Raw genomic sequence first — 23,376 nt, forward strand, 5'->3', positions numbered from 1 at the left:
GTATCATATATATTATAGTTCTCAGCCTTCTGTTTGAAGACTAGATGATATTACATCAGAAAATAAGAGATCACTCAGTATGCCAGCAGTTTTCCCTAGCACTTTAAAACATTTCCTATTGATTTTATGTGTGGGTGGGCATGTGTATTATGTGTGTGGGCACCTGTGCTACAACACGTATGTGGTCAGGGGGAATCTTAGGGACGTTCTCTTCTACCATGTGGGTCCCAAGGATTGGACTCAGTTTATTAGGCTTAGTGGTAGGTGTCTATCCACTGAGCCACGACAACTCTTAGAAAGGAAAATAATTAGAGTGGCTTGCTTACAGTTCAGAGATTTGGGCCATTACCATCATGATGGGACAGAGTGGTGTGCAGGCACAGTGCTGGAGGAGCTGAGAGTCCTACAACTTGCAGGTAGCAATATCACACTGAGTGAAACTTGTGCAACTATGAGACCTCAAAGTCTGCCTCCAACAAGGTCATAACTACTCCAATAAAACCACACCTCCTAATAGTGCCACTCCTTTTGGGGGCCATTTTTCCACCACCATATCCTGTCTCAAAAAATGAAAACAAAACTAATAGGTAGACTTCCTGTTAAGTTCTTTTATTATTAGATGTATTTATGTGAATGAGTATATAGATATACCATGTGTGTACACTGCACACAGAGGTCAGAAGGCGTTGGATCCCTTGAGACTGGAGTTACATGTGGTTGTGAGCCACCACGTAGGTGCTGGGACCTAAACCCAGGTCTTCTGAAAGAGCAACAAGTGCTCTTAACTGCTGAGCCATCTCTCCAGCCCCAATACTTGCTTACATAAATACATTGCTGTCATATCCTCTGAATCCCTATGATTTCCTATAGAAATTAACATAAGGACTCACCTAGTCCTTAGGTAGTCCTTAACATCAACATGACATCTGAGTAATATTTTTTGACACATATGGATATAAGATTTTATTAAGTACAACTTCATATTTAGACATTCAAGTTTAAAAATATCTTTAGGCTACATAATTTGCCCTTAAAATATACAGTGCACATACACATAGACATTAGAAACTCAGTCTCCAAAATACTCAGTGAAGATGTCTGGATGACACTTATGGAATTGGCCTAGCAATTTCTTCTTCTCTTTGGCAGAGAGTTTTGAGTCCTCATCAATAGTCTTTAGTAAGTTCAACAGTTCATCTTTGGTTTTCTTCTGTTTGCTGCTAGAATAGTCACTTTCATCAATTCTCTGGCAATAAATATAGCCTTAAGGTTTAAAAGCAAGAAGTTTCAGTTAATGACTAACTAGAAAAGGCATACAGTAGTTTCCTGTTTTTTTTTTTTTCTTTTTTGCTTTGACATTCTATAAAACACATTAAAGAGGATAAGAATAATCCTGGGGCCTGGCGTTGGTGGCTCACGCCTTTAATCCCAGCACTCCAGAGGCAGAGGCAGGTGGATCTTTGTGAGTTCGAGGCCAGCCTGGTCTACAGACTGAGTTCCAGGACAGCCTCCAAAACAATACAGAGAAACCCTGTCTCAAAAAACAAAACAAAACAAAACAAAAGAATAATCCTGACCAAGGGTTTTTTGTTTGATTTTTGAGACACGGTTTCTCTGGGTACCGCTGGCTGTCCTGAAAATCGCTATGTAGACCAGGATGGCCTCAAACTCAGAGATCCACCTGTCTCTGCCTCCCGAGTGCTGAGATTAAAGGCATGCACCACCACTGCCTAGCAATCAATATGTTTTAATCTAGCCTATGGGTTCATGGCACTTGCCTCTGACCCTGATGTTCTGAGTTCAATCCTTGTGACCCTTAATGGTGGAGGCGGAGAATCAACTCCTGAAAGTTGTTCTCTGACCCCACCCCCCCACACACAGAGAGAGAGGTTAAGTAAACAAATGTGTACTTTTATTAAAACAGACAAGAAAAAAGAACACTGCTAAGCCTAAAAAATTCAGAGGAATGCTTCAAATTATTTAGTTCAAACGAATAGCAGAATATTTTCAAACCAGCACTATGAACTTGTCTTTAGAAGATGATGAAGCATTAAACTGAGAGTGGCCTCAGACACCTGTGACCCCAGCACTTGAAAAGTGGAGCAAGAGGACCAGGACTTCAAGGTCATCTTTGATGACAAAGCCACGGCCTGCCTGGGCTACACAGAACTCATGCCTAAAAAATAAATGATAAAAGACCATGCAGATAATATCCTTACGTTACCTGTGTCTTTATTGGGATCTCTTCCTTTTTGTATGGCCAGAAGCTTAACACTAACAATTTTATGTAGAGTTCCAGGAATCTTAGGAAAAAGGGACACAGGACATTATTCAAATGCATTTAAATCTGCTACAAATAAGCATGATGAATTACTGTCAGAGTCTTACCTTGAAAACATCTTTTTGGTGATCCATTAAGAAGAGTACAAGAAGATCAGTTTTGCCTTTGGCTAAGTGTTTATTGTTGACAATAGCTTTTGAGAATACCCTCTTCACAACCATCCGATTGTCACTCTAAGAATAAGAACATGCCCCAAAGGTTAGTGCTACTAGGAGGTCAAATATGAATAGCTGTCACCCACCACAGCACACTGAATGCTGAAGACACAGAATACAGCTAACATTTTAAAACAAACTTACTTCGTCCTGTAATTTAAATTCTGAAGGATGTGCAGCAACAGCCATGAAGTAAAGCAGTCTTCTAAATTCTTCTCTATTTTGGGAACCAAGAAGCTTCAGAAACAGCTGAGTAGCTTCTAGTGCCATCTCTGTCTTCCCATTTACTTTAGCCAAAAGAGAAGAAATGCTTAAATTGATCAAATAAAACTATATTAAAATGAACAAAGCTTGTTACACTTTATGCTAAGTAGTACATTTCCTCAAAGTTATTTCCAAAAGCAAAACAAAACACAGAGGGAATGAAAGCAGGAGAGAAACACCTCCAGCACCTTGTCCCCTGAGCACCACGTGCTACAGCATGCATGCACACACGTGCATGCACACTCACAAATAAGTGCAATTTAAATAAATGAAACGGATGACCAACACCTAAAGACAGCCTGTTCTCAAATAACCGATTGATACTGTAGGCCCTTGTCAGATATTGTCTTAGGGTGTTAAATCTAACTCATGGCTTTGTAAATTCCCACTGTTTTCCATTAACATATTTTGAAAGTGTACAGTATATATAATGCTGATAACTATACCTGAGAAAAATAAAAGGAATTCTCTAAATTTGTATTCAAAATCCATGTAGATCAAGAGAGCAGGGGCTGGAGAGATGGCTCAGCCGTTAAAGGCTAGGCTCACAACCAAAAAACATAAGAGAGCAGAGTGCTGCCCTTTTGGAGGGGCTGCAGGGTTATGCTGGTAACTCTTCTAAAGCAGAGAACTGCCACTCCTGCCTAAGCTTGCAGCAAATGACAGCAGTGTCCTGAGGCAGCAACACTTCTACCTACCTGTAGAGTTGCTCAGGCCTCAAAGTGAGTCCTAGATGTGTTTAAATAAATATCTTCTCTACAGACTAGTCCAGATCCCCTCCAACTTTACAGAATGCTACTTTGGTTCACTTTGAGGACAATTAACTTCTTCCCCTGCCCCAAAAGATGAACTCTGGTATCTGTGTAGTAAGAGCTCACTTACCAAGGAGTTCTGCTATTCCGTTATGAACATCACACAGGTGGTTTAACAGAGGCTCCCTAGTACTATAATATTTGCCAATAGCATCAAACAGAAGTTCTTTCACTAAGTCTGTTCTGTCTGGTTGCTCAGGAAAATTTCTGCTTATGTCCACAACCATGTGGTCAGGAAGATACTCCAAGCAGTCAATGGCAGCAGAGATCCATTCATCTTCTCTAGAGCAAGGGAGATGGGGGTTATTTTAAAATGCAAAGAGAACAAATAGACACAATAAGTATCTAATTCACAAGTTATTTAATGCTCACCGCCATGATAAAATTTTCCACACTTAAGTATAGTAAAATCGTTTATTATATATCTAAACTCTGTATGACAGGTCAAAGAAATCAGCTAAATTGCATTTTTCTTGTGTGTAAAAATATCACCTACTACAATAAGAATGTGAAGTTCACCAAAATTAAACCTTGACCTGGGACCCCCCATTGTTGCAGATTTTTTTATTTTTTGTTTTTTTGAAACGGGGTTTCTCTGTATTGCTTTTGGAGCCTGTCCTGGAACTCTCTCAGTAGACCAGGTTGGTCTCCAACTCACAGAGATCCTCCTGCCTCTGCCTCCTGAGTGCTGGGGTTAAAGGTGTGCACCACCAACGCCTGGCTGCAGGATTTGTTTACACTGCATGAAGTTGTGTCTATATTTTACCTTGCCTGCCTACAGCACCTAATTAGTTTAATATAGAGCCAAGTGGCCAATAGTTAGGCAGGAGAAAATAGGTGGGACTTCCAGGCAGAGAGAGGAACTTGGGGCTAGAATCTTGTGTGGTAGGAGATACCAGAAAGATATGGAAGGAGTTAACATGCAGAATGGAGGAGAGGTAAAAAGTCACATGGTGGAATGTAGATTAATAGAAACAGGCTAATTTAAGTTGTAAGAGCTGGTTGGGTACAAGCCTAAGGTAAAGGTCAAGCTTTCATAATTAGTAAAAAGTGTCCATATCATTATTGGGGAGCCGGCATTTACAAAGGAAGTCTGACAAGACCCAAACCTGATTCTCCCTAGTTCTGGATCACAGATGTGTGACACCACCCACATCTGGCTTCAGGCTTACTCTTTTTTTCTTTTGGTTTTTTGGAGACAGGGATTCTCTGTATTGTTTTGGAGGCTGTCCTGGAACTCGCTCTGTAGACCAGGCTGGCCTCGAACTCACAGAGATCCGCCTGCCCCTGCCTCCCGAGTGCTGGGATTAAAGGCGTGCGCCACCAACGCCCGGCCAGGCTGACTCTTAAATCTGTAATCTCTACCATATAGTGTTGCTAACTTCAGAGCCATATTTATGATGTGTTATCTGTAGCTTTATCTAGGACAGAATACAATAAAGATAACATTTCAAAATAATTAAATCAGTGGGTAAGCTGATCTTCTTTTTGAGATTAGGGTCTATTATGGACCGGCCTACCTTCAACTCACTATGTAAGTGAAGATAACAGAATTTTTGAGTGCTTGAATTACAGGTATTTGCTATTGTATTATGAGGTGTTGGAGATTAAACCCAGGGCTTCATATATGGGAGGTAAACACTCTACCAATTGAGCTACCTCCCCAGCCAGAAAATGCTGTGTTTCAATAAATTTGTTAATATGTCCTCTACTGCCATAGACTTGAGACAGCTAGAGTTTATAAAAAGATGAATCTTTAAGGTCATTTCTAGCACAAATTCTGAATATTTAGGCAATACCTTTAATCCCAGCCTGGTCAACAAGCAAGATCTAGACAGCCAAGGCTACACAAAGAAGCTCTGTTTTGAAAACTGAAACAAACAAAATTATATATAATACTGTATAAATATATACATTATGTAGATATATGTATTTCCACATTGCTTTAGGTTATAGAAACGTAAACATGTAGAATGAACATGTATTATGCATGTAGATCTTAACAGCTAGCATGTTAAAATCAACACTTTCAGATAAGGCTTTAAACCTTAAATTTTTATTTTTTGTGGTTTTTTTTTGAGACAGGGTCACTTTGTAGCTCTGGCTGTCATGGAACTCACTATGTGGACCAGGCTGGCCTGGAACACAGAGATCTCTCTGCCTCTGCCTCCTGAGTGCTGGGATTAAAGGTGTGGACCACCACACCCGGCTCTTTAGTACTATGTGACAGCATTCAACTACTCATATTAATGGTATATTGACATGTAGAGCTAGAAAGAACGAAAGTAGGTTGTACTCCTTAAACACTTCAATCTCCTTAACTGGACTAGAACATTACCTACTTAGGGAAAACAGTTAAACATTAAATCAACTGAAAACACAAAAGCGATTTTAACCTTTTATAGTTTTACTTAGGAGAAGAATATTTCAAGTTATGAGGAACATGGAACTCTTAAAATAATCTGCTCTTAGCACTATAAGACTTCAAATCTTAAGATTTACACACACACACACACACACACACACACACACACACACACACACACACACAGTCTTAGTATGTATGAGGCCCTGACTGGCCCCAGACTGTCTCCCAAGCGTTGGGACTGTAAGTCTCATGTAGTACAAGCTGGCCTCAACCAGCTGTGTAGCTGAAGGTAACATAACCTTAAAGTGCTGATTCTTCTGCCTCTATTGCCTAAGTGCTAGGGTAACAGGTGTGTACCACCACACCTAATGTTAATCAGCTCGAGGCTTGAACCCAGAGCTTTGTGCACGCTGGACAAGCTCTCTACCCACAAACATACTGAGATTATTATATGATTTACACATACTGAGAGTCTCCATAGGCCCTGAGAATCCCTCGGTCCAGATAGTTACTGGTGTTGACCATGTCAGGCTGTTTCTTAGACTGAGGGGCTTTAGGTACAACCTCTTGCTGTTTCAGTAAGGAGTCAAGAAATGGAAGGTCGACAAGTTGTAGTAGACGGCCAATCGTCTCTTCTTGCCATACTTCATTAATAACTACACAGGAAAACAAAGTGGGAAGCAACAATTAACAGCAATTCCATGCTCACTGCAGTGTCTAGACGTTCTAACTATTAGATCTGTGGAGAAAGGTGGTATCGGGTCACGCTTACTCATGGAGTGCTTTCTTATAACAAGACAATCCAAGATTTGTTTAAAGTGTAGGAGAACAGGCTCCGGACAACAGGAGTTCTTGTCATTTTTTTGTACTATATAAAGCAATATGTCAGAGATAAGAGATCAAGCCACATAACATGCTAATGAGGGCTTCAGAAGAAAAGAATGGTTCATTCATTCTCAAAACTCATTTGGATCCACTGGCTGCAAAGTACTCCACTTTGGCTTTCAACACAGCCAGGGGGAGGGAGAGGGAGGGGGCATCAGAATCGTCAGGCTGCATGCATTCCATGGCCACAGGGAAAACATAAGAATTCTGCTAATATTTTAAGTATCACTTTTAATTTTTCATGTAACCTAATAAAATCGTAGGAAAAGAAACATCTGAGAGGATATATTGAGTAAGAATCTGCATGCAAAACATTTCAGATTTGAACCTCTGCCAGCTGATGGACAAAAGTCATGTTCAAGAGTTGTAACACTGATGTGTTGTTCAAGATAATAGACTTCTGTTGAAGCTAAACATAAACAGCTTTAACAGCGCACTCTTTCTCTGCTTGAATATTAAAATTCAAATAAAGGCTGGGAGGGAATGCTGTTTAAGAACTGAATCTACTGAGTCCTCTATTTCTTACTTTGCATCGTTAGTTTACCTTGAGGAGACAGCCTGGTAGAGATATTTATATGTGGGGAGTTGGCAGGCTTTAAACTCAGATTTTCCCACAGGTCCTCCAAACTGTCCGACTTGATCTCAGGTGACTTAAATAATGTATCCGAGTACCTAAAATAAGGTTAGTTTGTCAAAAATGATTAGAGAGCTACAGGTGTCTAAAGAGCTCATATTTCAAAACCAGAATAGATGCAAATATTCTCAAGAGTCTCTCACTCAACCCAAACACACTCACTCATGCTAACTCTCTCTACTTGTTTTGGGGGGTCAGGGTCTCTTGCAGTCCAAGTGGTCTCAAACTCACTAGGTAGTTGGAGCTGGCCCTGATCCTCTGGTCTCCACATCCCAGATCTAGTTATTACAGGCAGGTACCACTACCCCTGCTCTAAAATACACTCTAAATAGAATCTCCTGTGCCCTTTATTTAGCACCAATTTTAAAACTTAATAAAAATGAACCAGGGCTGATGGTAAAGCTTTTAGTTGTACCCTCCAGAGGCAAAGGTGAGTAGAATTTTGGGTTTATTGTGAGCCTGGTTTGCCATCTACACAAAGTTATGGGTCAGCTTGGGCTCCACAGTGAGACCTGTCAGTCTTTGTTTCCTAGTTGGTATGAATATTCCTATTTGTCACAGAAATATTAATATGCTTTGTTACCAAATAGTGTTGAAGACTGTAACAGTACTGTACAGTACTTATGTACAAAATTTTCTTTCTGAAATCACCATAGTTGCAAACTACTAAACATTTTTGGTCTCAAGGATGTCAAACAAAGCATGAAGATGCACTTGAAGAAAATGGACCAAATTCTCCTTTGCCCTCTATTTCCTTTGCTTGTTTCTATAGAGGTAAATTTTATTGAGACTTAAAAATACTTGAAAGTCAATACCCTAAGACCCTGACCCAAACGTCAGAGCTGAACCAGAGCATCAAATTACTGTCTCCTCTACAGTTTAGCTCCAACAATGAAGGAAAAAGCAGGCTCTTTACTTCATAAACTCATTATGTACTCCTCACCTATGCTCACTTTGGTCACTGGTCTCCACATTGTCTCTCTGGTCCCTCCCTCCCCTCCCCCACACATGGTTATCCACATCTGCCCTAGCCTTCAACACTGCTTACCTAGTTCTCACCAACTGCCCAGCACCATTTCTGTCCCCAAGTGACCTTTCTTAAACATAGTCCCATCCTGTTGAACATCTTTTGTGGCCTTCCCAGTATTTTTTTGACCAAGTCCCAAGTTCCTTACCATTCCAGATCAGGGGTACACCCCTGTAGGTGGATGTCTAGAGCTTAGGAATTCATGAATGCCTGGGACATTTGGGGAGACCTTGTCTCAAAAATTAAAAACAAACAAAGAAACCCAGACCAAAATCACACAAATCCTCCAGTACATCACACGAAGCTCTCAGTCACCATGCACGCTCCATGTCCACCACTACGATGCCCTAGGAACTGGCGTCTCTCTAGCTGCCCTTCCTTTCTCTCGTCATCCACCGTGTATACAAATTTCCATGTTTTACACTGTTACTATAATCTGGCACAGAAAATCAGTTTGCTGACTGTTCCTGCAAATACAAGTATGAACAAATGAAGTCTAGGATATGCCTGATACATCAACACTTTGCTATATTTTATTAAATTTACCAAGATTTAGATTTTGGCCAAAATTATCGCTTACGATCTTTGAAAAAGTAGAAAAAGGGTCTGCTAATATGCCCATGGTAACCTAACCTCAGGCTCACCTGGAAGGTGAGTCCACTTTGTTCTCGTTGCCTGATTGGCTGTTCTGACTAGGTATTGTTGTGAATCTATAAAGGCTGCAACTGCTGTCTTCAAATGGAGGCTTTTTGTCTTTTCCAAAGACTCTGGTTGGAACCGCTTCAAATACTTTGTAGTCCATAAGTGCTTGACACACTCTCACCACTTTGGCCCGAGGAATGTCGACGTCACCGAAGAATTTATTCTGCGTTAAGTGAGAGTAAATGACATCCACAGCTTCTGAGCCGACGAAGCAGTCATTGTGCCGTTTTAAGTGGTGCCTCCGTCTCTTCACTTCCACTTGGGTTTGAAGAGTATTTATAATGCTGCTCCACACATATGTGGCCCCAAATGGCTTCTGGGCCACACTGAAACCTAAAAGGGAAAAAAATGAAACTGTGCATTAGCACTTTGGTCTAAGTGATTGTGGTGATATATTAGTTATGATTTATTAAGCTTGTCTGAGAATTCAGAAAGCAAAGCCAGCCTCAAGCTGATGCACACCTTTAATCCCAGCAGCCATAGAGCTGGCGGTACACACTTTTAATCCCAGGACTCAGGATTAAAAGTAGATGGATCTCTGAGTCCCAGACCAACCTGGGCTACAGGAGAGTGGATTGGAGCTCACACCTTTAATCCTAGCATTTGAGAGGTATGAAAGGAAGAGACATTCAGTCTGAGTTAGCCTTCTGAGAGAACGTGAGGGGCAGTGAAGTTGGGAGCAGTTTGAGGATCGACCCTTTGGTCTGAGCTGAGGCAGAGGAAAGTAAGAGCTAGTGCCCAGCTGCTTTGCTTTCCCGATCTTCAGCTTCAAGCTTGAACCAATATCAGTCTCTAAGTCTTTTATTTATTGTGTTACAAGCAATTCCTAGGGAGAAGGTAGCAATTTCCAAAAGTCATAAGGGGGAAATTAGAAGGGCAGGTTATTGAAATATTGTTATCGGTGGTAATTTATTTCAAAATTTAGTGCCTGCTATATATTGAATGCTGTTCAGTTGGTAGACAAAATAGCCACAAAGCAAAGTCTGTTCTCCTATTTAAAGACACTATGGATCCAAACATTAAGAAACAGTTGCTGGGCATGGCAGCTCACCTGTGACACCAGCACTCAGGAGGCTGAGGCTGAAGGATCAAAAGTTTGGGACCAACCTGGGCTACATAATGAGAATTGGTCAAGAAAGAGACACACATGGGTGGGCTGGAGAAGCAGCAACAGCTGAGTAGCAATGCTATTTCATACATTTATTTATTGCGTGTCTCTGGAGTTGCATGTGGGTACGTGTGCCACAGCACTCATGTGGAGGTCTGAGGACAACTTGCAGGAACATGTTCTCTCCCTCCACTATGTGGGTCCTGGAGATCCAACTCAGTGCCTCTACATGCTGAGCCATCTTGCTGGCCTGAGAACACTACCTCATTTATGTGTATGAGTGTTCTGCCTGGTGCCTGAGGAGGCCAGAAAAGGCTGTTGATCTTCTGGAACTGGAGTTACAGATGATTGGGAGCTGCGTGGCGGTACTAGAAATTGAATCTGAGTCCTCTGAAAAAGCAGCAGTGCTCTTAAGCACTGAGACATCTCTATCCCCTGAGAATGTTATCTTTGTTTTGCCTCACTATAGCCCTGGCTCTCCTGGAACTTACCCTGTAGACCAGGCTGACCTTGAACTCAGAGATTTGCCTGCCTCTACCTCCCAAGTGCTAGGATTAAAGGTGTGGCCACCACCAGCTGGCTGAGAATGCTATTTTAAGATGTTTGTTTGTTTGTTTTAAGATTTATTTATTTATTTATTATGTATACAGTGTTCTGTCTGCATGTATGTCCACAGGCTAGAAGAGGGCATCAGATCTCATTACAGATGGTTGTGAGCCACCATGTGGTTGCTGGGAATTGAACTCAGGACTTCTGGAAGAACAGTTAGTGTTCTTAATCTCTGAGCCATCTCTCCAGCCCTGAGAATGCTATTTTAAATGGGTTGTCAGGAAAGACTTTTCTAGGGATGGGGATTCAGCTCAGTGGTAGAGTGTCTGCCTAGCATGTGAAAGATACTGGGTTCAGTCCCCAGTTCTGGAGACACAAATTCACAAAGACCAAAGACTGAAAAACTAAGGGTCACTTTCCTAATAGTTACCGCTAATAAGGACTTGAGTAAAACCAGGAAGTGAGCTGTACAGACACCAGGGGAAAGAACAGAGAACAGAAAATCCAAAGGCCCAGAGACATGCACTCTGGTAGGATGGGCCAGTAAGGCCAGAGAGGCATGTGGACGGAGCTGCAGGAGGAAGTGAGATCAAGGAGTGGGTAGATCATGTACCCCAACTACATGCAAGATTATCCAGGTATCTGGCCTTGAGCAGCAAACCTAGGAGGCAGACAGCATCTCAGATTTGAGATGCAAAATGTATTCGCAGGTTACGTGCCACTTCCAAGTGTACCGAAATCATTCTGGAATTGACTCATGGTCACACACACACACGCACACGCACACGCACGCGCACACGCACACATGCGCGCGCGCGCTCACAGGCTGCAGGAACAAGCTAACATTTCTAAAGCTTCCTGTTTTGCAGGCTTCTAACTTAAATGCTTAGTAAGCAGGGTAAAGTAACAATAGGAGTTTATTAACTACTGCAAAAGATAAGGGTGCCTGGGAGGAACTGGGAAGAGGGGAAGGAGGGGAAACTTTACATGGGGTGTGTGTGAGGGGTATAAGGGTGAACACAAAGGGAGATTTCTACCCAACACAAAAAGCAGAAATAAGCTCTGAAGTTTTTCTGTCAGACTGTTGAGGTGGCTCAGTGGATAAAGACAATCGATGCCAAACCTAATGACCCGAGTTTAATCCCTGGAACCAATGTGGTGGAGTGAGAAGACCCACTCCTGAGAATTGTCCTCTGACTTCCGTGTGTCTGCTTCATGGGCATGCGCACATGCACAAAAAACTTTTTAAAAAATTAATGTAAAAGAAAAAATTTCCAAGCAGCAAGATGACTCAGCAAGTAAAGGTTCTTCCTCCAAGTCTGGGTACTGAGTCCCCAAACCCACATGGTACAAAGACAGAACCGAGTGCCACAGATTGTCCTCTGACCTACATACACATACACACACAAAGTAAATGAAATTTTGAGAAAATTTCCCATGAAATTTTTCCTTGGTTAAAACATTATTTGGCAGGAATGCACAGAAGAAAAGGAAAGAAAACAGGCCTGGGTTCTGGAAGGCCGATGGAACGGAACCTAGCTGCTTAGCTAGTCACAGGCTCAGCGCTGGGTTGCCCCCTCTCCCTCCACCTCCAGAGAGCCAGTGTGTGCTCTGATGAGCTGCACTCTTCTGCCCTGTTACACACTCTGCTTCCTCCGTGCTCAGGATGCTCTTGGCAGAAGCAGAAGAGTTACCCCTACTTCCTTTCAGAGTTTAAAGGTAAGGAATGAGGAGACTGACCGTTCCAGGAACCACAGCCTGGAGAGGAAGGGAACTTCAGTTGTGTGTGTGTACAGGGTTGCAGGCAGAGGCAGGTACCGGATGCCCAGCTTGCTGTGTGCCCACTGGGATCCAAAACCAGTCCTCAGGGTTGGGCAGCAGCAAGTACTCCTACCATTGAGACGTCTCTCTAGCCCCTCTTCCTACGATTTAACAGAAGACAAGCTCCTGAATAACATTAACACTCCGTTAAAGTTTTTTTTTTAACTTTGTGTGTGGGCATGTGCATGCCAAGGCATGTGTATGGAGGTAGGAAGATAACCTGCAAAACTCACTTGGTCCTCTTTCCAACATATGGTTTCTGGGCTGGAACTCAGGCTATCAGGTTTGGTGGCAAGCACTTTAGGGGCTGAGCCATGTCACCTACCTTAAAACTCATTTTAATGCAATGGAGATATTTTTCTCTTGCACAGGGGTTGAACTGAGTAAGTATTACAGTACATGCTCAGCATTCACTTTGCTATCAAATATACCCTAAGGCCATAAATTTGAAGTTCATCATTTGGGATCTACACACTGTGTAAGGAGCACACTGAGTCACTACATTATTACCTCACAGCACAATTTTTACTGTGAAAATTAATAGCACACATATACATCTCTCTGCTCATCTGTAGGTTTTCAAGACCAAAAGGCGGGTATTTATTACCTACCCATTATTATGTTAGTTCAAAATAATCAGTGAGATTTTTTTTTCAATTTTAGCTTTGAAGTGGTAGCACTTTAATTCCAGCACTTGGGAGGCAGAGGCAGGCAAGATCTCTGTGAGCCCGAGGCCAGCCTTGTAGACCACTACCCATAGCCACAATGAGCAAAAAGCGTTATCAGCCACAGGGTGTTGGTGGCACATGCTTTTAATCCCAGCACTCGGGAGGCAGAGGCAGGTGGATCTTTGTGAGTTCGAGGCCAGTCTGGTCTACAGAGCGAGTTCCAGGACAACCTCCAAAGCAATACAGAGAAACAGAGAAATCCTATCTCAACCCCCCCCCAAAAAAACAAGTGTTAGTAGCTAATCGTTTCTCCTGCCATCCCCACTTCCTTCTTTTGAAGGGGGATGGGGGGGAGGTACAGGGTCTCCCTATGTAGATTCTCCCCCAAAGGAGTTTGGCTTTACTCAGCAGTGAACACTAGACTGATGTTAGTCTAGTTCTCGTTTACTGTTTCTCCATGGATTGACTCTTGAAACTGCTTACCTAATATTTGTAAGGCTGGCAACAGTAGTAACCTTGTTTTTCTACTACATTAAGAGTTACCTTAGTTTTTGTTTTCTTGGTTTTGGTTTGTTTGTTTATTTAAGACAGGGTTTCATTCTGTATCCATGGCTGGCCTAGAACTCTTCGTGTAGACCAGACTGGCCTTCATCTCAGAGATCTCCACCTGCCTCTGCCTCCAAAGTGCTGGCATTAAAGGCATACAACATGTCCAGCTATCTTTTTTTTCCCCTCAAGATAGGGTTTCTCTGTGTAGCTTTAGAGCATGTCCTGGCCTTGACCTGATGCTCCTCCTGCCTCTGCCTCTCACGTTCTGAGTCTGCAGGGGGCCTTCAAATATTTACTGCATCCTTATCAGTAATAGCGAATATTTGAGTACACACAATACGACAAACTGTTTTCTCTAATTTAGCCCAGATACATATCTCTGAGAAAGTTATTAATCATCCTATTTTCAGAAAATTGAGGTTCAGTGCATTGAGCTTGTCCTACATTACACAGGTAGTTAAATACCAGCTTTTCCTAATCCTTATTACTTATCATGAGTTAGTTATTAGGCTATGGGACTATAGTTCAGTTAGCAGAGTGTACAACTCTAGGCTTGATATCCAGCATTTAGTGGTGCAGACCTATGTCCAAAACTCTAAGTTCTAGAGCAATGGTTCTCAACCTTCCTAATGCTTCAACCCTTTAATACAGTCCCCTCATGTTGTGGTGACCCCAACCACAAAATTTTCATTGTTTCTTCATAACTGTAATTTTGCTACTGTTATGAATCATAATGTAAATTTTTTTGGAGACAGAGGTTTACCAAAGGGGCTAAACCCCACAGATTGAGAACTGTTATTCTATAGGAAAACTCTTCAAGACTGAGGAGGAGGTTGGGTGGTGGTGACACACACCTATAATCCTAGCTCTCTGATTACAGGCAAAATCTATTGAGTTCCAGGCCAGATCTGGTATTCAGAGCTAGTCCTAGGACAGAGAAACCCTGTCTCAAAAAAACAAAAAGAACTAAGGAAGTAACAGCACAAAAGCCTCAGGAAGTCCCTGAACCTGGCCAGACTGACCAGGGTCTTCCTCCCCAAGGTTATATAAGCACTAAGGACTTCTGAGGAGGCAGAGACCACGCAAGCTGGGCCACATGTGCAGTGAGCTCCAGCTCTTGTGAGATGGGGTGGACTTCTGGGTGTTGCAGTTGCTTCCATCCAAGCTCCTTTAAATGACCCTCCACCCACACTCCTGCAAGCGACCCTAACAAATACATTGGTGTCACACAACAGCCTGCCAGCCCACACACTGGTGAATGCAATAGGATAAAAAAGATCAAGGTCATCTTGGATATGTAGAGAGTCTAAAAACAACCTGAGCTACCCGAGACTCTGTCTCAAGGGAAGTCAGTTACCAGATACAGGATTACAATTCATCTTTCCTGGGAGATTCTGGTTAAGTAAAACAATGAGAAAATCAAGAGATTAGAAGAAACAAATTCAACAGTTTTAACAATAAGGAAACCTTTCCCAAAGCATTACAAATACTTAGTATCCAGTACTCTTAAAATAAGTATTGTGAGCCGAGCGTTGGTGGCGCACGCCTTTAATCCCAGCACGTGGGAGGCAGAGGCAGGCGGATCTCTGTGAGTTCGAGGCTGGGCTGGACCGACAGCCTCCAAAACAATACAGAGAAACCCTGTCTCATAAAACCAAAAAACAAAAAAAAAAACAAAAAACAAAAAACAAAACAAAAAAAAAACAAAACACTTGAGCCACAAAGTAGGTTAATACATAAATCCTAAAAAGTAAGTTGAAGTCACTAATTTTAAATCAGTAAGACAACTAGAGGATGCTAACAGAGATGGTATGTATACAGCCCAAACAGCATGGAAAAAGCTAATGTTTACACAGGGAATTAGGAAGTGAGGAATAAGTTTCCCCAAAGTAGCCTGCTACTAAAATGTGGGAAATCAGGAAGTTTTACAGGTTGGATAAGACTGTAGGAAAGATTAAAGAACAGGTTAGAGCAGGACAGGCAACACCTGTGTACCACATAATGTTTCCAGAGTCTTCCATGCATGATAAAAGTGAGTCCTTCCAGGGGCGTCTGTTCTCACTGGCCATTAATTCCCAAACACTGCATTCCGGGATATTTCCCCTCAAGCATCACCACCCACAGACCCAAAGCTCAAGTTCATACAGACACAGCAATGTATCATGTACCTTGAACTTGACAAGCCAATGTGCCAAAACTCATACCAGGATAACCAGTTTTCTTAAGGGGTGACTTCACCAATGCTCGGTAGGAAAGTGCTTATCACCCATCCAGACCTGAAATAAATGTTAGCAGAATAAAACTGTCCTGCTGTAATTTCTAGACAGAATTCAGTGATTGTTTTGTAAGTTGAACAGTCACAACAGACGCTTCAGTCTGTCCTCGACTCAAGTCTCACTAGTATATGAGTTGAACAACTCACAAAAATTCTACATTTTTTTTTCTTGGTTTGATGAGACAGGGTTTCTCTGTGTAACATCCCTGGCTGTCTTGGAACTTGCTTTATAGACCAGGCTGGCCTCAAACTCACAGAGATCACACCTGTCTCTGCCTCCTGAGTGTTTTTTTGTTTTTGAGACAGGGTTTCTCTGTATTGCTTTGGTGGCTGTCCTGGAACTCACTGTGTAGACCAGGCTGGCCTTGAACTCACGGAAATCCACCTGCCTCTGCCTCCCAAGTGCTGGGATTAAAGGCATTCACCACCAATGTTCGGCTTCTTTTGGTTTTTAAAGGCAGGAAAATTTTGTATCTTGAAGTCAGGCACTATGAACACCTTTAATCTTAGTCCTTGGAAGGCAGAGACAGAGGCAGGCCAGTAAGACCCTGTCTCAAAACATAAGTAAATAAAGCATAAATAAATAAATAGATAAAATTCTGTATCGTGAATATTTCTAACATGTGGTCACTTGTGTTCTAAAACATCAAGACTGGGAATGGAGAGAAGGCTCCCAGTGGAGAAGAGCACTGACTGCTCTTCCAGAGAACCTGGTTTGAGTTGTAGCACCTACATGACAGCTCATAACCATCTGTAAATCCAGTTCCAAAGGACCTAACACCCTTTTTGGACTCACACACACACACACACACACACACACACACACACACACACACACACACACACACACACACTATGCAGATAAAACATCCATATATATGAAATAAAAATTAAAAATTTAGAAACATCATAATCAAAGGAATCCAAGAATCTAAAACTAAGCTTCACAGCTCTGGTCAAGAGACTTAACCTCAGTAGGTAAGTTCCTTCGTGAACTGACTTCCTTCCTTCAACAGCTGATGGCATTTAAGTTTGGTTTCAGGTCTACACTGCAAACTATAAGAATTTTTATTTATTTATTTATTATACAATCTTCTGCATGCCAGCAGAGGACACCAGATCTCATTCAAGGTGGTTATGAGCCACCATGTGATTGCTGGGAATTGAACTCAGGTCCTCTGGAAGAACAGTCAGTGCTCTTAACCGCTGAGCCATCTCTCCAGCTCCTAACTATAAGAATTTAAAGACAGAAGTTGCTCTTTCGCCAGGCTGTGGTGGCTCATGCCTTTAATCTCAGCATTCGGGAGGCAAAGGCAGGCAGATCTTTGTGAGTTTGAGACCTGCCTGGTCTACAGAATGAGTTCCAGGGCAGGCTCCAAAGCTACAGAGAGAAACCCTGTCTTGAAAAAAGATGTACTTCATTTAGATACAAACACTGATTGTCAAACAGATGAAGGTCCATAGGAAAGAACTAAAACAGGGGGCACGATGGAGCTTTCTGGGTATAAATCTCAGAAAGTGGCTCAATGAGGGGTCAAAATTGTTTCAAACTAGGTCTCCATTATTAAAGTCTCCTTTGTTTTTGTTTTTGTTGAGACATTGACTTATGAAGCCCAGGTTGGCCTCAAACTTTCTGTGTAGCTGAGGCTAGCTTGAATTCCTGACCCTCAGGCCTTTTCCTCTAGAGTGAAGTGCAGGCATGAAGTACCACACCCCAGGCTGCAATCCTAAATGCTAGATTAAATCTAGGCAAGTAAACAATTTTTTCATTTGCTGAAAAACAATAATAGCTCTTTGGAAAAACTGGTCTTTCACGGATATGTGAACTCTTGTTTAGCCCCAAAAGTTTATTAACAATAAGTTACATTTTCAAGATAATTCTGACCTTTAGTCATTTATTTGAAATTATCACCATTTTTGATAATACACAGCAATTAATAATGTTATTAGCCAATAATTACTTTAAAGCCAACTCATAAATCAGTCATGGTGGGACAGTCCATTTACTCAAAGATTTGAAAGGACATTCAAGATCAACTATGAAAACAGCAGTTTGCCTAGTTAAGGGAAAAGCAGCTCTGATCATGCAAATTCCTACAAGTAGATCAACACACACATTCTATACCCAGATTGTGACAGAAGAGTAACATGCACACAGCACTCCTGAAAATATGCTCTTTCTTTGTTTTGTTTGCTCTTGAAATGGTCTCACTATGCAGCTCTGGCTGGCCTGGAGCTTACCATGTAGACCAGGCTGGTCTTGATCTCACAGAGATTGCTTGCCTTGGCCTCCCAAGTGCTAGGATTAAAGGTGTGTCACCATGCCCTTCTAAAACGTACTACTTATAAACATGCAATTACATTTTCATTTTCAAGCTTTGGACTGAACTTTTAATCAATCATTGAAATGACTCATCTTTTTTTTTTCTCCTAAAAGTTTAAGAAATAGAGCTAATGTATACTTTTCAAGTTTCCTTACAGTTATAGAGGTCAAATTACTTAGCTTTTGGGGCTAAAAACCATTTGTAAAGATTAACCCAATGGTTCTCAGTGTATTACTTTACATCTTCATCAGACCTGTTGGGGGACATTTTTTTTTTTTTTGGTTTTTCTAGACAGGGTTTCTCTGTAGCTTTGGAGGCTGTCCTGGGACTCACTTTGTAGACCAGGCTGGCCTTGAACTCACAGAGATCTGCCTGCCTCTGCCTCCCGAGTGCTGGGATTAAAGGCGTGTGCCACCAACGCCCGGCGGGGGACATTTTTTTATTTATCACAATGGGATGGAAGGGACTACTGACATCTAGAAATGCTGCCAAAAGTCCTACAATACACAGGATGGTTCCCACAACAAAGAAAGTGTCAGCAGTGCCTGGGTTAAGTAACCTTGAGTTGACAAAAAAACTGTTCAGGTATGGGAACTTGTGTTAAGGAATGGCACAGTGCTAGATGCTACAGATACAGGTGAAAACAGCATGGACTTGGGAGTCCCAGTGACCTGTGTTTCATGCTTGGCTCCACCCTTTGCTAAAATACAACCTCAGGCAAACTACCTAACTCTTCTCTTGCAATCATATATGTTAATGTGGCTGTGTACAACCATAAACAGATGCCCGGTTAGAACGAGGGAGGAAACTATCAGTGTGTAGAGGAGCCCAAGGAGACATGGCAACTTGATGCAATATAATTATAATATCCTGCATAGGATCATTGAAGAGAAAATGGACAAGGAACACAACCAAGAAATATGGGTAAAATAGGACCTCTTTGGTTAATAATCATCTACCAATATTTATGTGTTTGCTCAGAAGGATCATACTCATGGAAGGTACTCTACATGGACAGTGATGTCAAGTTCCAAAAGAAATTCAAAGACCATTCAAAGGAGGAAAAAACTGGGTAACACAGCAGAGGATTTAACTTACTTTTTTGAGACAGGGTCCTCACTGTGTAACTCTGGCCAGCTTTGAATTCACAGAGCTCCACCTGTGAATTCTATCTAAGAAACACAACTCACTGTACATGGTGGCACAGAGCTGTAATCTCAGCACATTCAGGAGGCTGAGGAAGAGGCAAGTTAGCTACGACAGAAAACCCTGTCTCCATAAATCAATAAAGAAAAAGCTGGAAGACTGGAGAGATGGCTCAGAACACCTCCTTCCTGCTCTTTCAGGACCTCAGTTGCCAATACCCACATCTGGCAGCTCACAACCACCTATAACTCAGATCCAGAAGATCTGACACCCTCTTCTGGGCTCTGTGGTCATCAGCTCTCATGCAAAACACATACACACACACACACACACACACACACACACACACACACACACAGTTCTTTCAACAACAAAAACCCACGAAAGATATGGGGGTGCAGTTCAGTAAAAGAACACTTGTCTAACATGTTTGAAGTTCTGAGTTTGATCCCCTGCACAGAAAAATTACTTTTCCATAGTAGTTTTTCTACTTTATTTCATTGTTTTATGTATATAAGTATGTCTGTGCACCATATGCATGCCTGATGACTGCAGAGGCCAGAAGAGGAGGTCAGATCCCATGGAACTGGAGTTGCAAAGACAGTCGTAACCCTTTATGAGGGTGCTGAGTCAAACCCAAGTCCTCTGGAAGAGAAGCCATACCTGCTGAGTCATCTTTCCAGGCCCTTGATAGCAGCTCTAAAAACATTACTCAGGCTAGGGAGATGCTCAGCACTTAAGATCACTAGTTGCTCTTGCACAGGACCCAGTTTCAGTTCCTGGTACCCATATGGTGGCTAAAATCATCTGTAACTCCAGCTCCAGAGGATCCTATCCTTCTGTTCCCCTTAGACACCAGGCACACAAGTGGTGTTCAATCACATATGCAGCAAACATTATACATATAAAAATTAAATAAACTGATCTAAAAAAATTACTCAGGGCTGGAGAGATGGCTCAGGGGTTAAGAGCACTGACTGCTCTTTCAGAGGATCCTGGTTCAATTCCCAGCACCCACATGGCAGCTCACAGCTGTCTGTAACTCCTGTTCTAGGGGATCCAATGCCTTCTTCTGACCTTCCAAGGCACCAGTCACACATGTGATACATGTACATGTTAAGCAAAAATATTTTACTGTGTTTGTGCTCTCCCCTAAATAAAAATAATATTCTACAAATTACTCAGAGAAATGTTTAGTAGACAATAATTGAAACTTCATGAAAACAGTTATGGTCAGAGGTTTCTATTACAACTGGGTAGCTGAGGCCAAGAGGAAAACTTTCCTATACTGCAACACTTTTACTGGATATTGCCTTTGACAGCCCAGAACTTGGTTTCCTATTTGACATGAGAGAGAGGCTGACTCTAACATGGGCTAAGAGAAGCATCAACAAGAGCAGGAATCAGCCCCCACTGTAATTCAGAGATTAATGAGAAAGCATATGGGAAGTATTCCGAGCTCCCTGGAAAAGTGACACCAGGCAAATTCGAAGACTTAGGTTACAGTATAAAGGGATAACAAGATAACATACTGCTTTCCTATTGGTCTGTATTAAGACAGGTGTCGTAAATTCTGGCTGAAAATTAGCATAAAACTCTTTTTCTTCCTCATAAATCAGGTTCCTGCTTGTGATTATAGCCCGTTGAAAAGCATAAAAGAGTTACTAATCCCTGGGAAGGGAACGTACAAAGCTGCCTGCCAGAGCACACAGAAAGGGAATGGCAAGGAACCAAAACCCTAGGCTCCCATTACCTTGCTCATAAGGACTGTGACAAAGCAATCCAGGGTGTCTGAGGGGTAAATAAACATTAGCAAATAGGAATTCCAGCAGTAAGACCAATGAGAACAGTTAGGCAGTCCTTTCCTCTGGTAAAAACGTGCTGGCCAAAAGGTCATCTCTTCCCTCTATGAGTGTTCCATAGTTTTAAAAGTACTCCCTTTCACCATCTAAAAACATGTTCACAAACGTCCAAAGCCCAGAAGTGACATTTCAGCTGTGAGAAAAGCTTTCGTGTATGTGAATTTGGAAATCCCATTTACCAAAGAGAGTCCAAAGATATCAATATAAGTGACAGAATGACATAGAGCCTTTTAGGGGAAAGCAGAATATGGTCAGTTTTTTGTTTGTTTTGGTTTTTGAGACAGTCTTATCTTGTAACTCTGGCTTGGAACTTGCTGTGTAGACCAGGCTGACTTGGAATTCGGAGACCTGCCTGCCTCTGCCGCCCCAGTGCATGCGGCCACTACAGCTGGCATATATGCACTGTTTTATTGTCTGTCTCGAGGAAGCACAAATGACAAGTAGTTCTCTAGCAAAATTACCATTAGCATTTTAGAGAGTGTGGGGAGTATTAATCAGTAAGTCAAACACAACAATGGGGCCGCTGAGATACACTCATCTGACCTACAGGAAGGAATCACTTTCACAAACTGGCATTTTTTGTTTGTTTTTTTCGAGACAGGGCTTTTCTGTGGTTTTGGAGGCTGTCCTGGAACTCACTGGGTAGATCAGGCTTGGTCTCGAACTCACAGAGATCCACCAGCCTCTGCTTCACGAGTGCTGGGATTAAAGGCATGTGCCACCACCGCCCGGCCACAAACTGGCATTTTACAAATGAAAAGCTTTGGTACAAAGCCAGTTTCTCCAGCTCCAGAAGGGGGAAAGTGGCACCTTATCCAGACAAAGCCAAGTGTCCCAGGTCATCCGACTCACCCCATTTGCATTAGCAGAGATAGGATAGGGTCGGAATTTTAGAACGGATTAGCTGATTCAGTTCAAAGATCTTAAACCCGCCCTCAGTGATTCAATAAATGTCTCCCTCCCGAAACCATGTAACTATCAAAGAAAGAAAGAAAAAGCTGAAACAGCGTTTGTACAGAAAGTGTTAAATTCACACAACATATGTTTCATCTTCCGAACCTGGGGAGCCACCGACCTCTGGTCCTACCATGAAGTCGGAGTTCGTGCTCCAGACGCTGGACAGGAAGTTATCCAAAAATCCCGCGCTTGTCACAGCCAGGCTTTGGAGCTTCACCCGGGGCCCCGCTGAGAGCTAAGTTCGGGAAAGTTCCTAAAATGCCGGGATCTGGCTGCGGCGGGGTCGGTGGCTCGCTGCCCACCCGTGGGAAGAAAGCGGATCGTCGCGGCCGCCCAGCCCGCGGTGCACACCGCCCGCCCACAGCCCGCGCCCGCCCCACGCTGCCGGGGCCCTCCGACCCACCCGGAGGCTTCTGTGCGGGGCTGTGCAGAGCGGACAAGTCCAGCGCCGCCGCCTTCTCCCGAACCGTGGCCATGACCGCGGCGGGCTAGACACGGCCGCCCACGCAGCTGCCGCCGCTGCCGCTGCTCCTCCACAAACTGCGCGCCCGCTCCCGGGCCTCGGGTTAACTGGCCCGGCGGGGGGCGGGGCTCGCGGGGCTCCGCCCCCTATGGTCACGTGTCGTCCTGGCAGTCGGCGAGGCTGCAGCCTCTGCGCTCCAAAACGCCTGTGGCCACTCAAGGTGGGCCGTGCCCAGGTAAAAAGTGCTTCTCGGGGCGTGGCCTTCGGAGTGCTCGTCGGCACTAGCCCGAGGCTAGACCCGCTGAGTCTAAGGGTGTCCCCTCGGGGGTCTAACCCTCGCCGGAGCCTCACTGCTCCAAATCTCATCGCCCTCACCTGCGACTACTAGGAACAGGTTGGCTGGGCTTTTAATGAGGATTACCTGAACTCACGGTCAGCGTTTAGTATTTGGGCCATAAATGCTTCC

General features: G+C 42.9%; 1 protein-coding gene across 1 annotated transcript; it reads right to left on the reverse strand.

The window, feature by feature from the left end:
- Positions 1 to 950: 950 nt before the first annotated feature.
- Positions 951 to 23,003, reverse strand: Depdc7 (DEP domain containing 7). Its single transcript, XM_005064831.4, has 9 exons — positions 22,851 to 23,003; positions 9,131 to 9,521; positions 7,370 to 7,497; positions 6,407 to 6,596; positions 3,643 to 3,854; positions 2,641 to 2,783; positions 2,389 to 2,514; positions 2,225 to 2,303; positions 951 to 1,263 (listed from the first exon to the last, which is right to left on the reverse strand). Exons 1-9 carry the CDS (start codon positions 22,921 to 22,923, stop codon positions 1,070 to 1,072), a joined length of 1,536 nt encoding a protein of 511 aa, XP_005064888.1. The 5' UTR covers positions 22,924 to 23,003; the 3' UTR covers positions 951 to 1,069.
- Positions 23,004 to 23,376: the final 373 nt, after the last annotated feature.

This window comes from Mesocricetus auratus, unplaced genomic scaffold (genome assembly GCF_017639785.1).
Source record: "Mesocricetus auratus isolate SY011 unplaced genomic scaffold, BCM_Maur_2.0 Super-Scaffold_100004, whole genome shotgun sequence".
Taxonomy (NCBI): Eukaryota; Metazoa; Chordata; class Mammalia; order Rodentia; family Cricetidae; genus Mesocricetus; species Mesocricetus auratus.

Excerpts from the sequence above, each read along its gene's own strand:
- Depdc7 (XM_005064831.4), bottom strand. The coding sequence starts at position 22,923 with ATGGCCACGGTTCGGGAGAAGGCGGCGGCGCTGGACTTGTCCGCTCTG. Across the intron at positions 2,304-2,388 it reads ACCAAAAAGATGTTTTCAAG|ATTCCTGGAACTCTACATAA; the intron begins GTAAGACTCTGA and ends CTTTTTCCTAAG. Across the intron at positions 1,264-2,224 it reads AGATCCCAATAAAGACACAG|GCTATATTTATTGCCAGAGA; the intron begins GTAACGTAAGGA and ends TTAAACCTTAAG.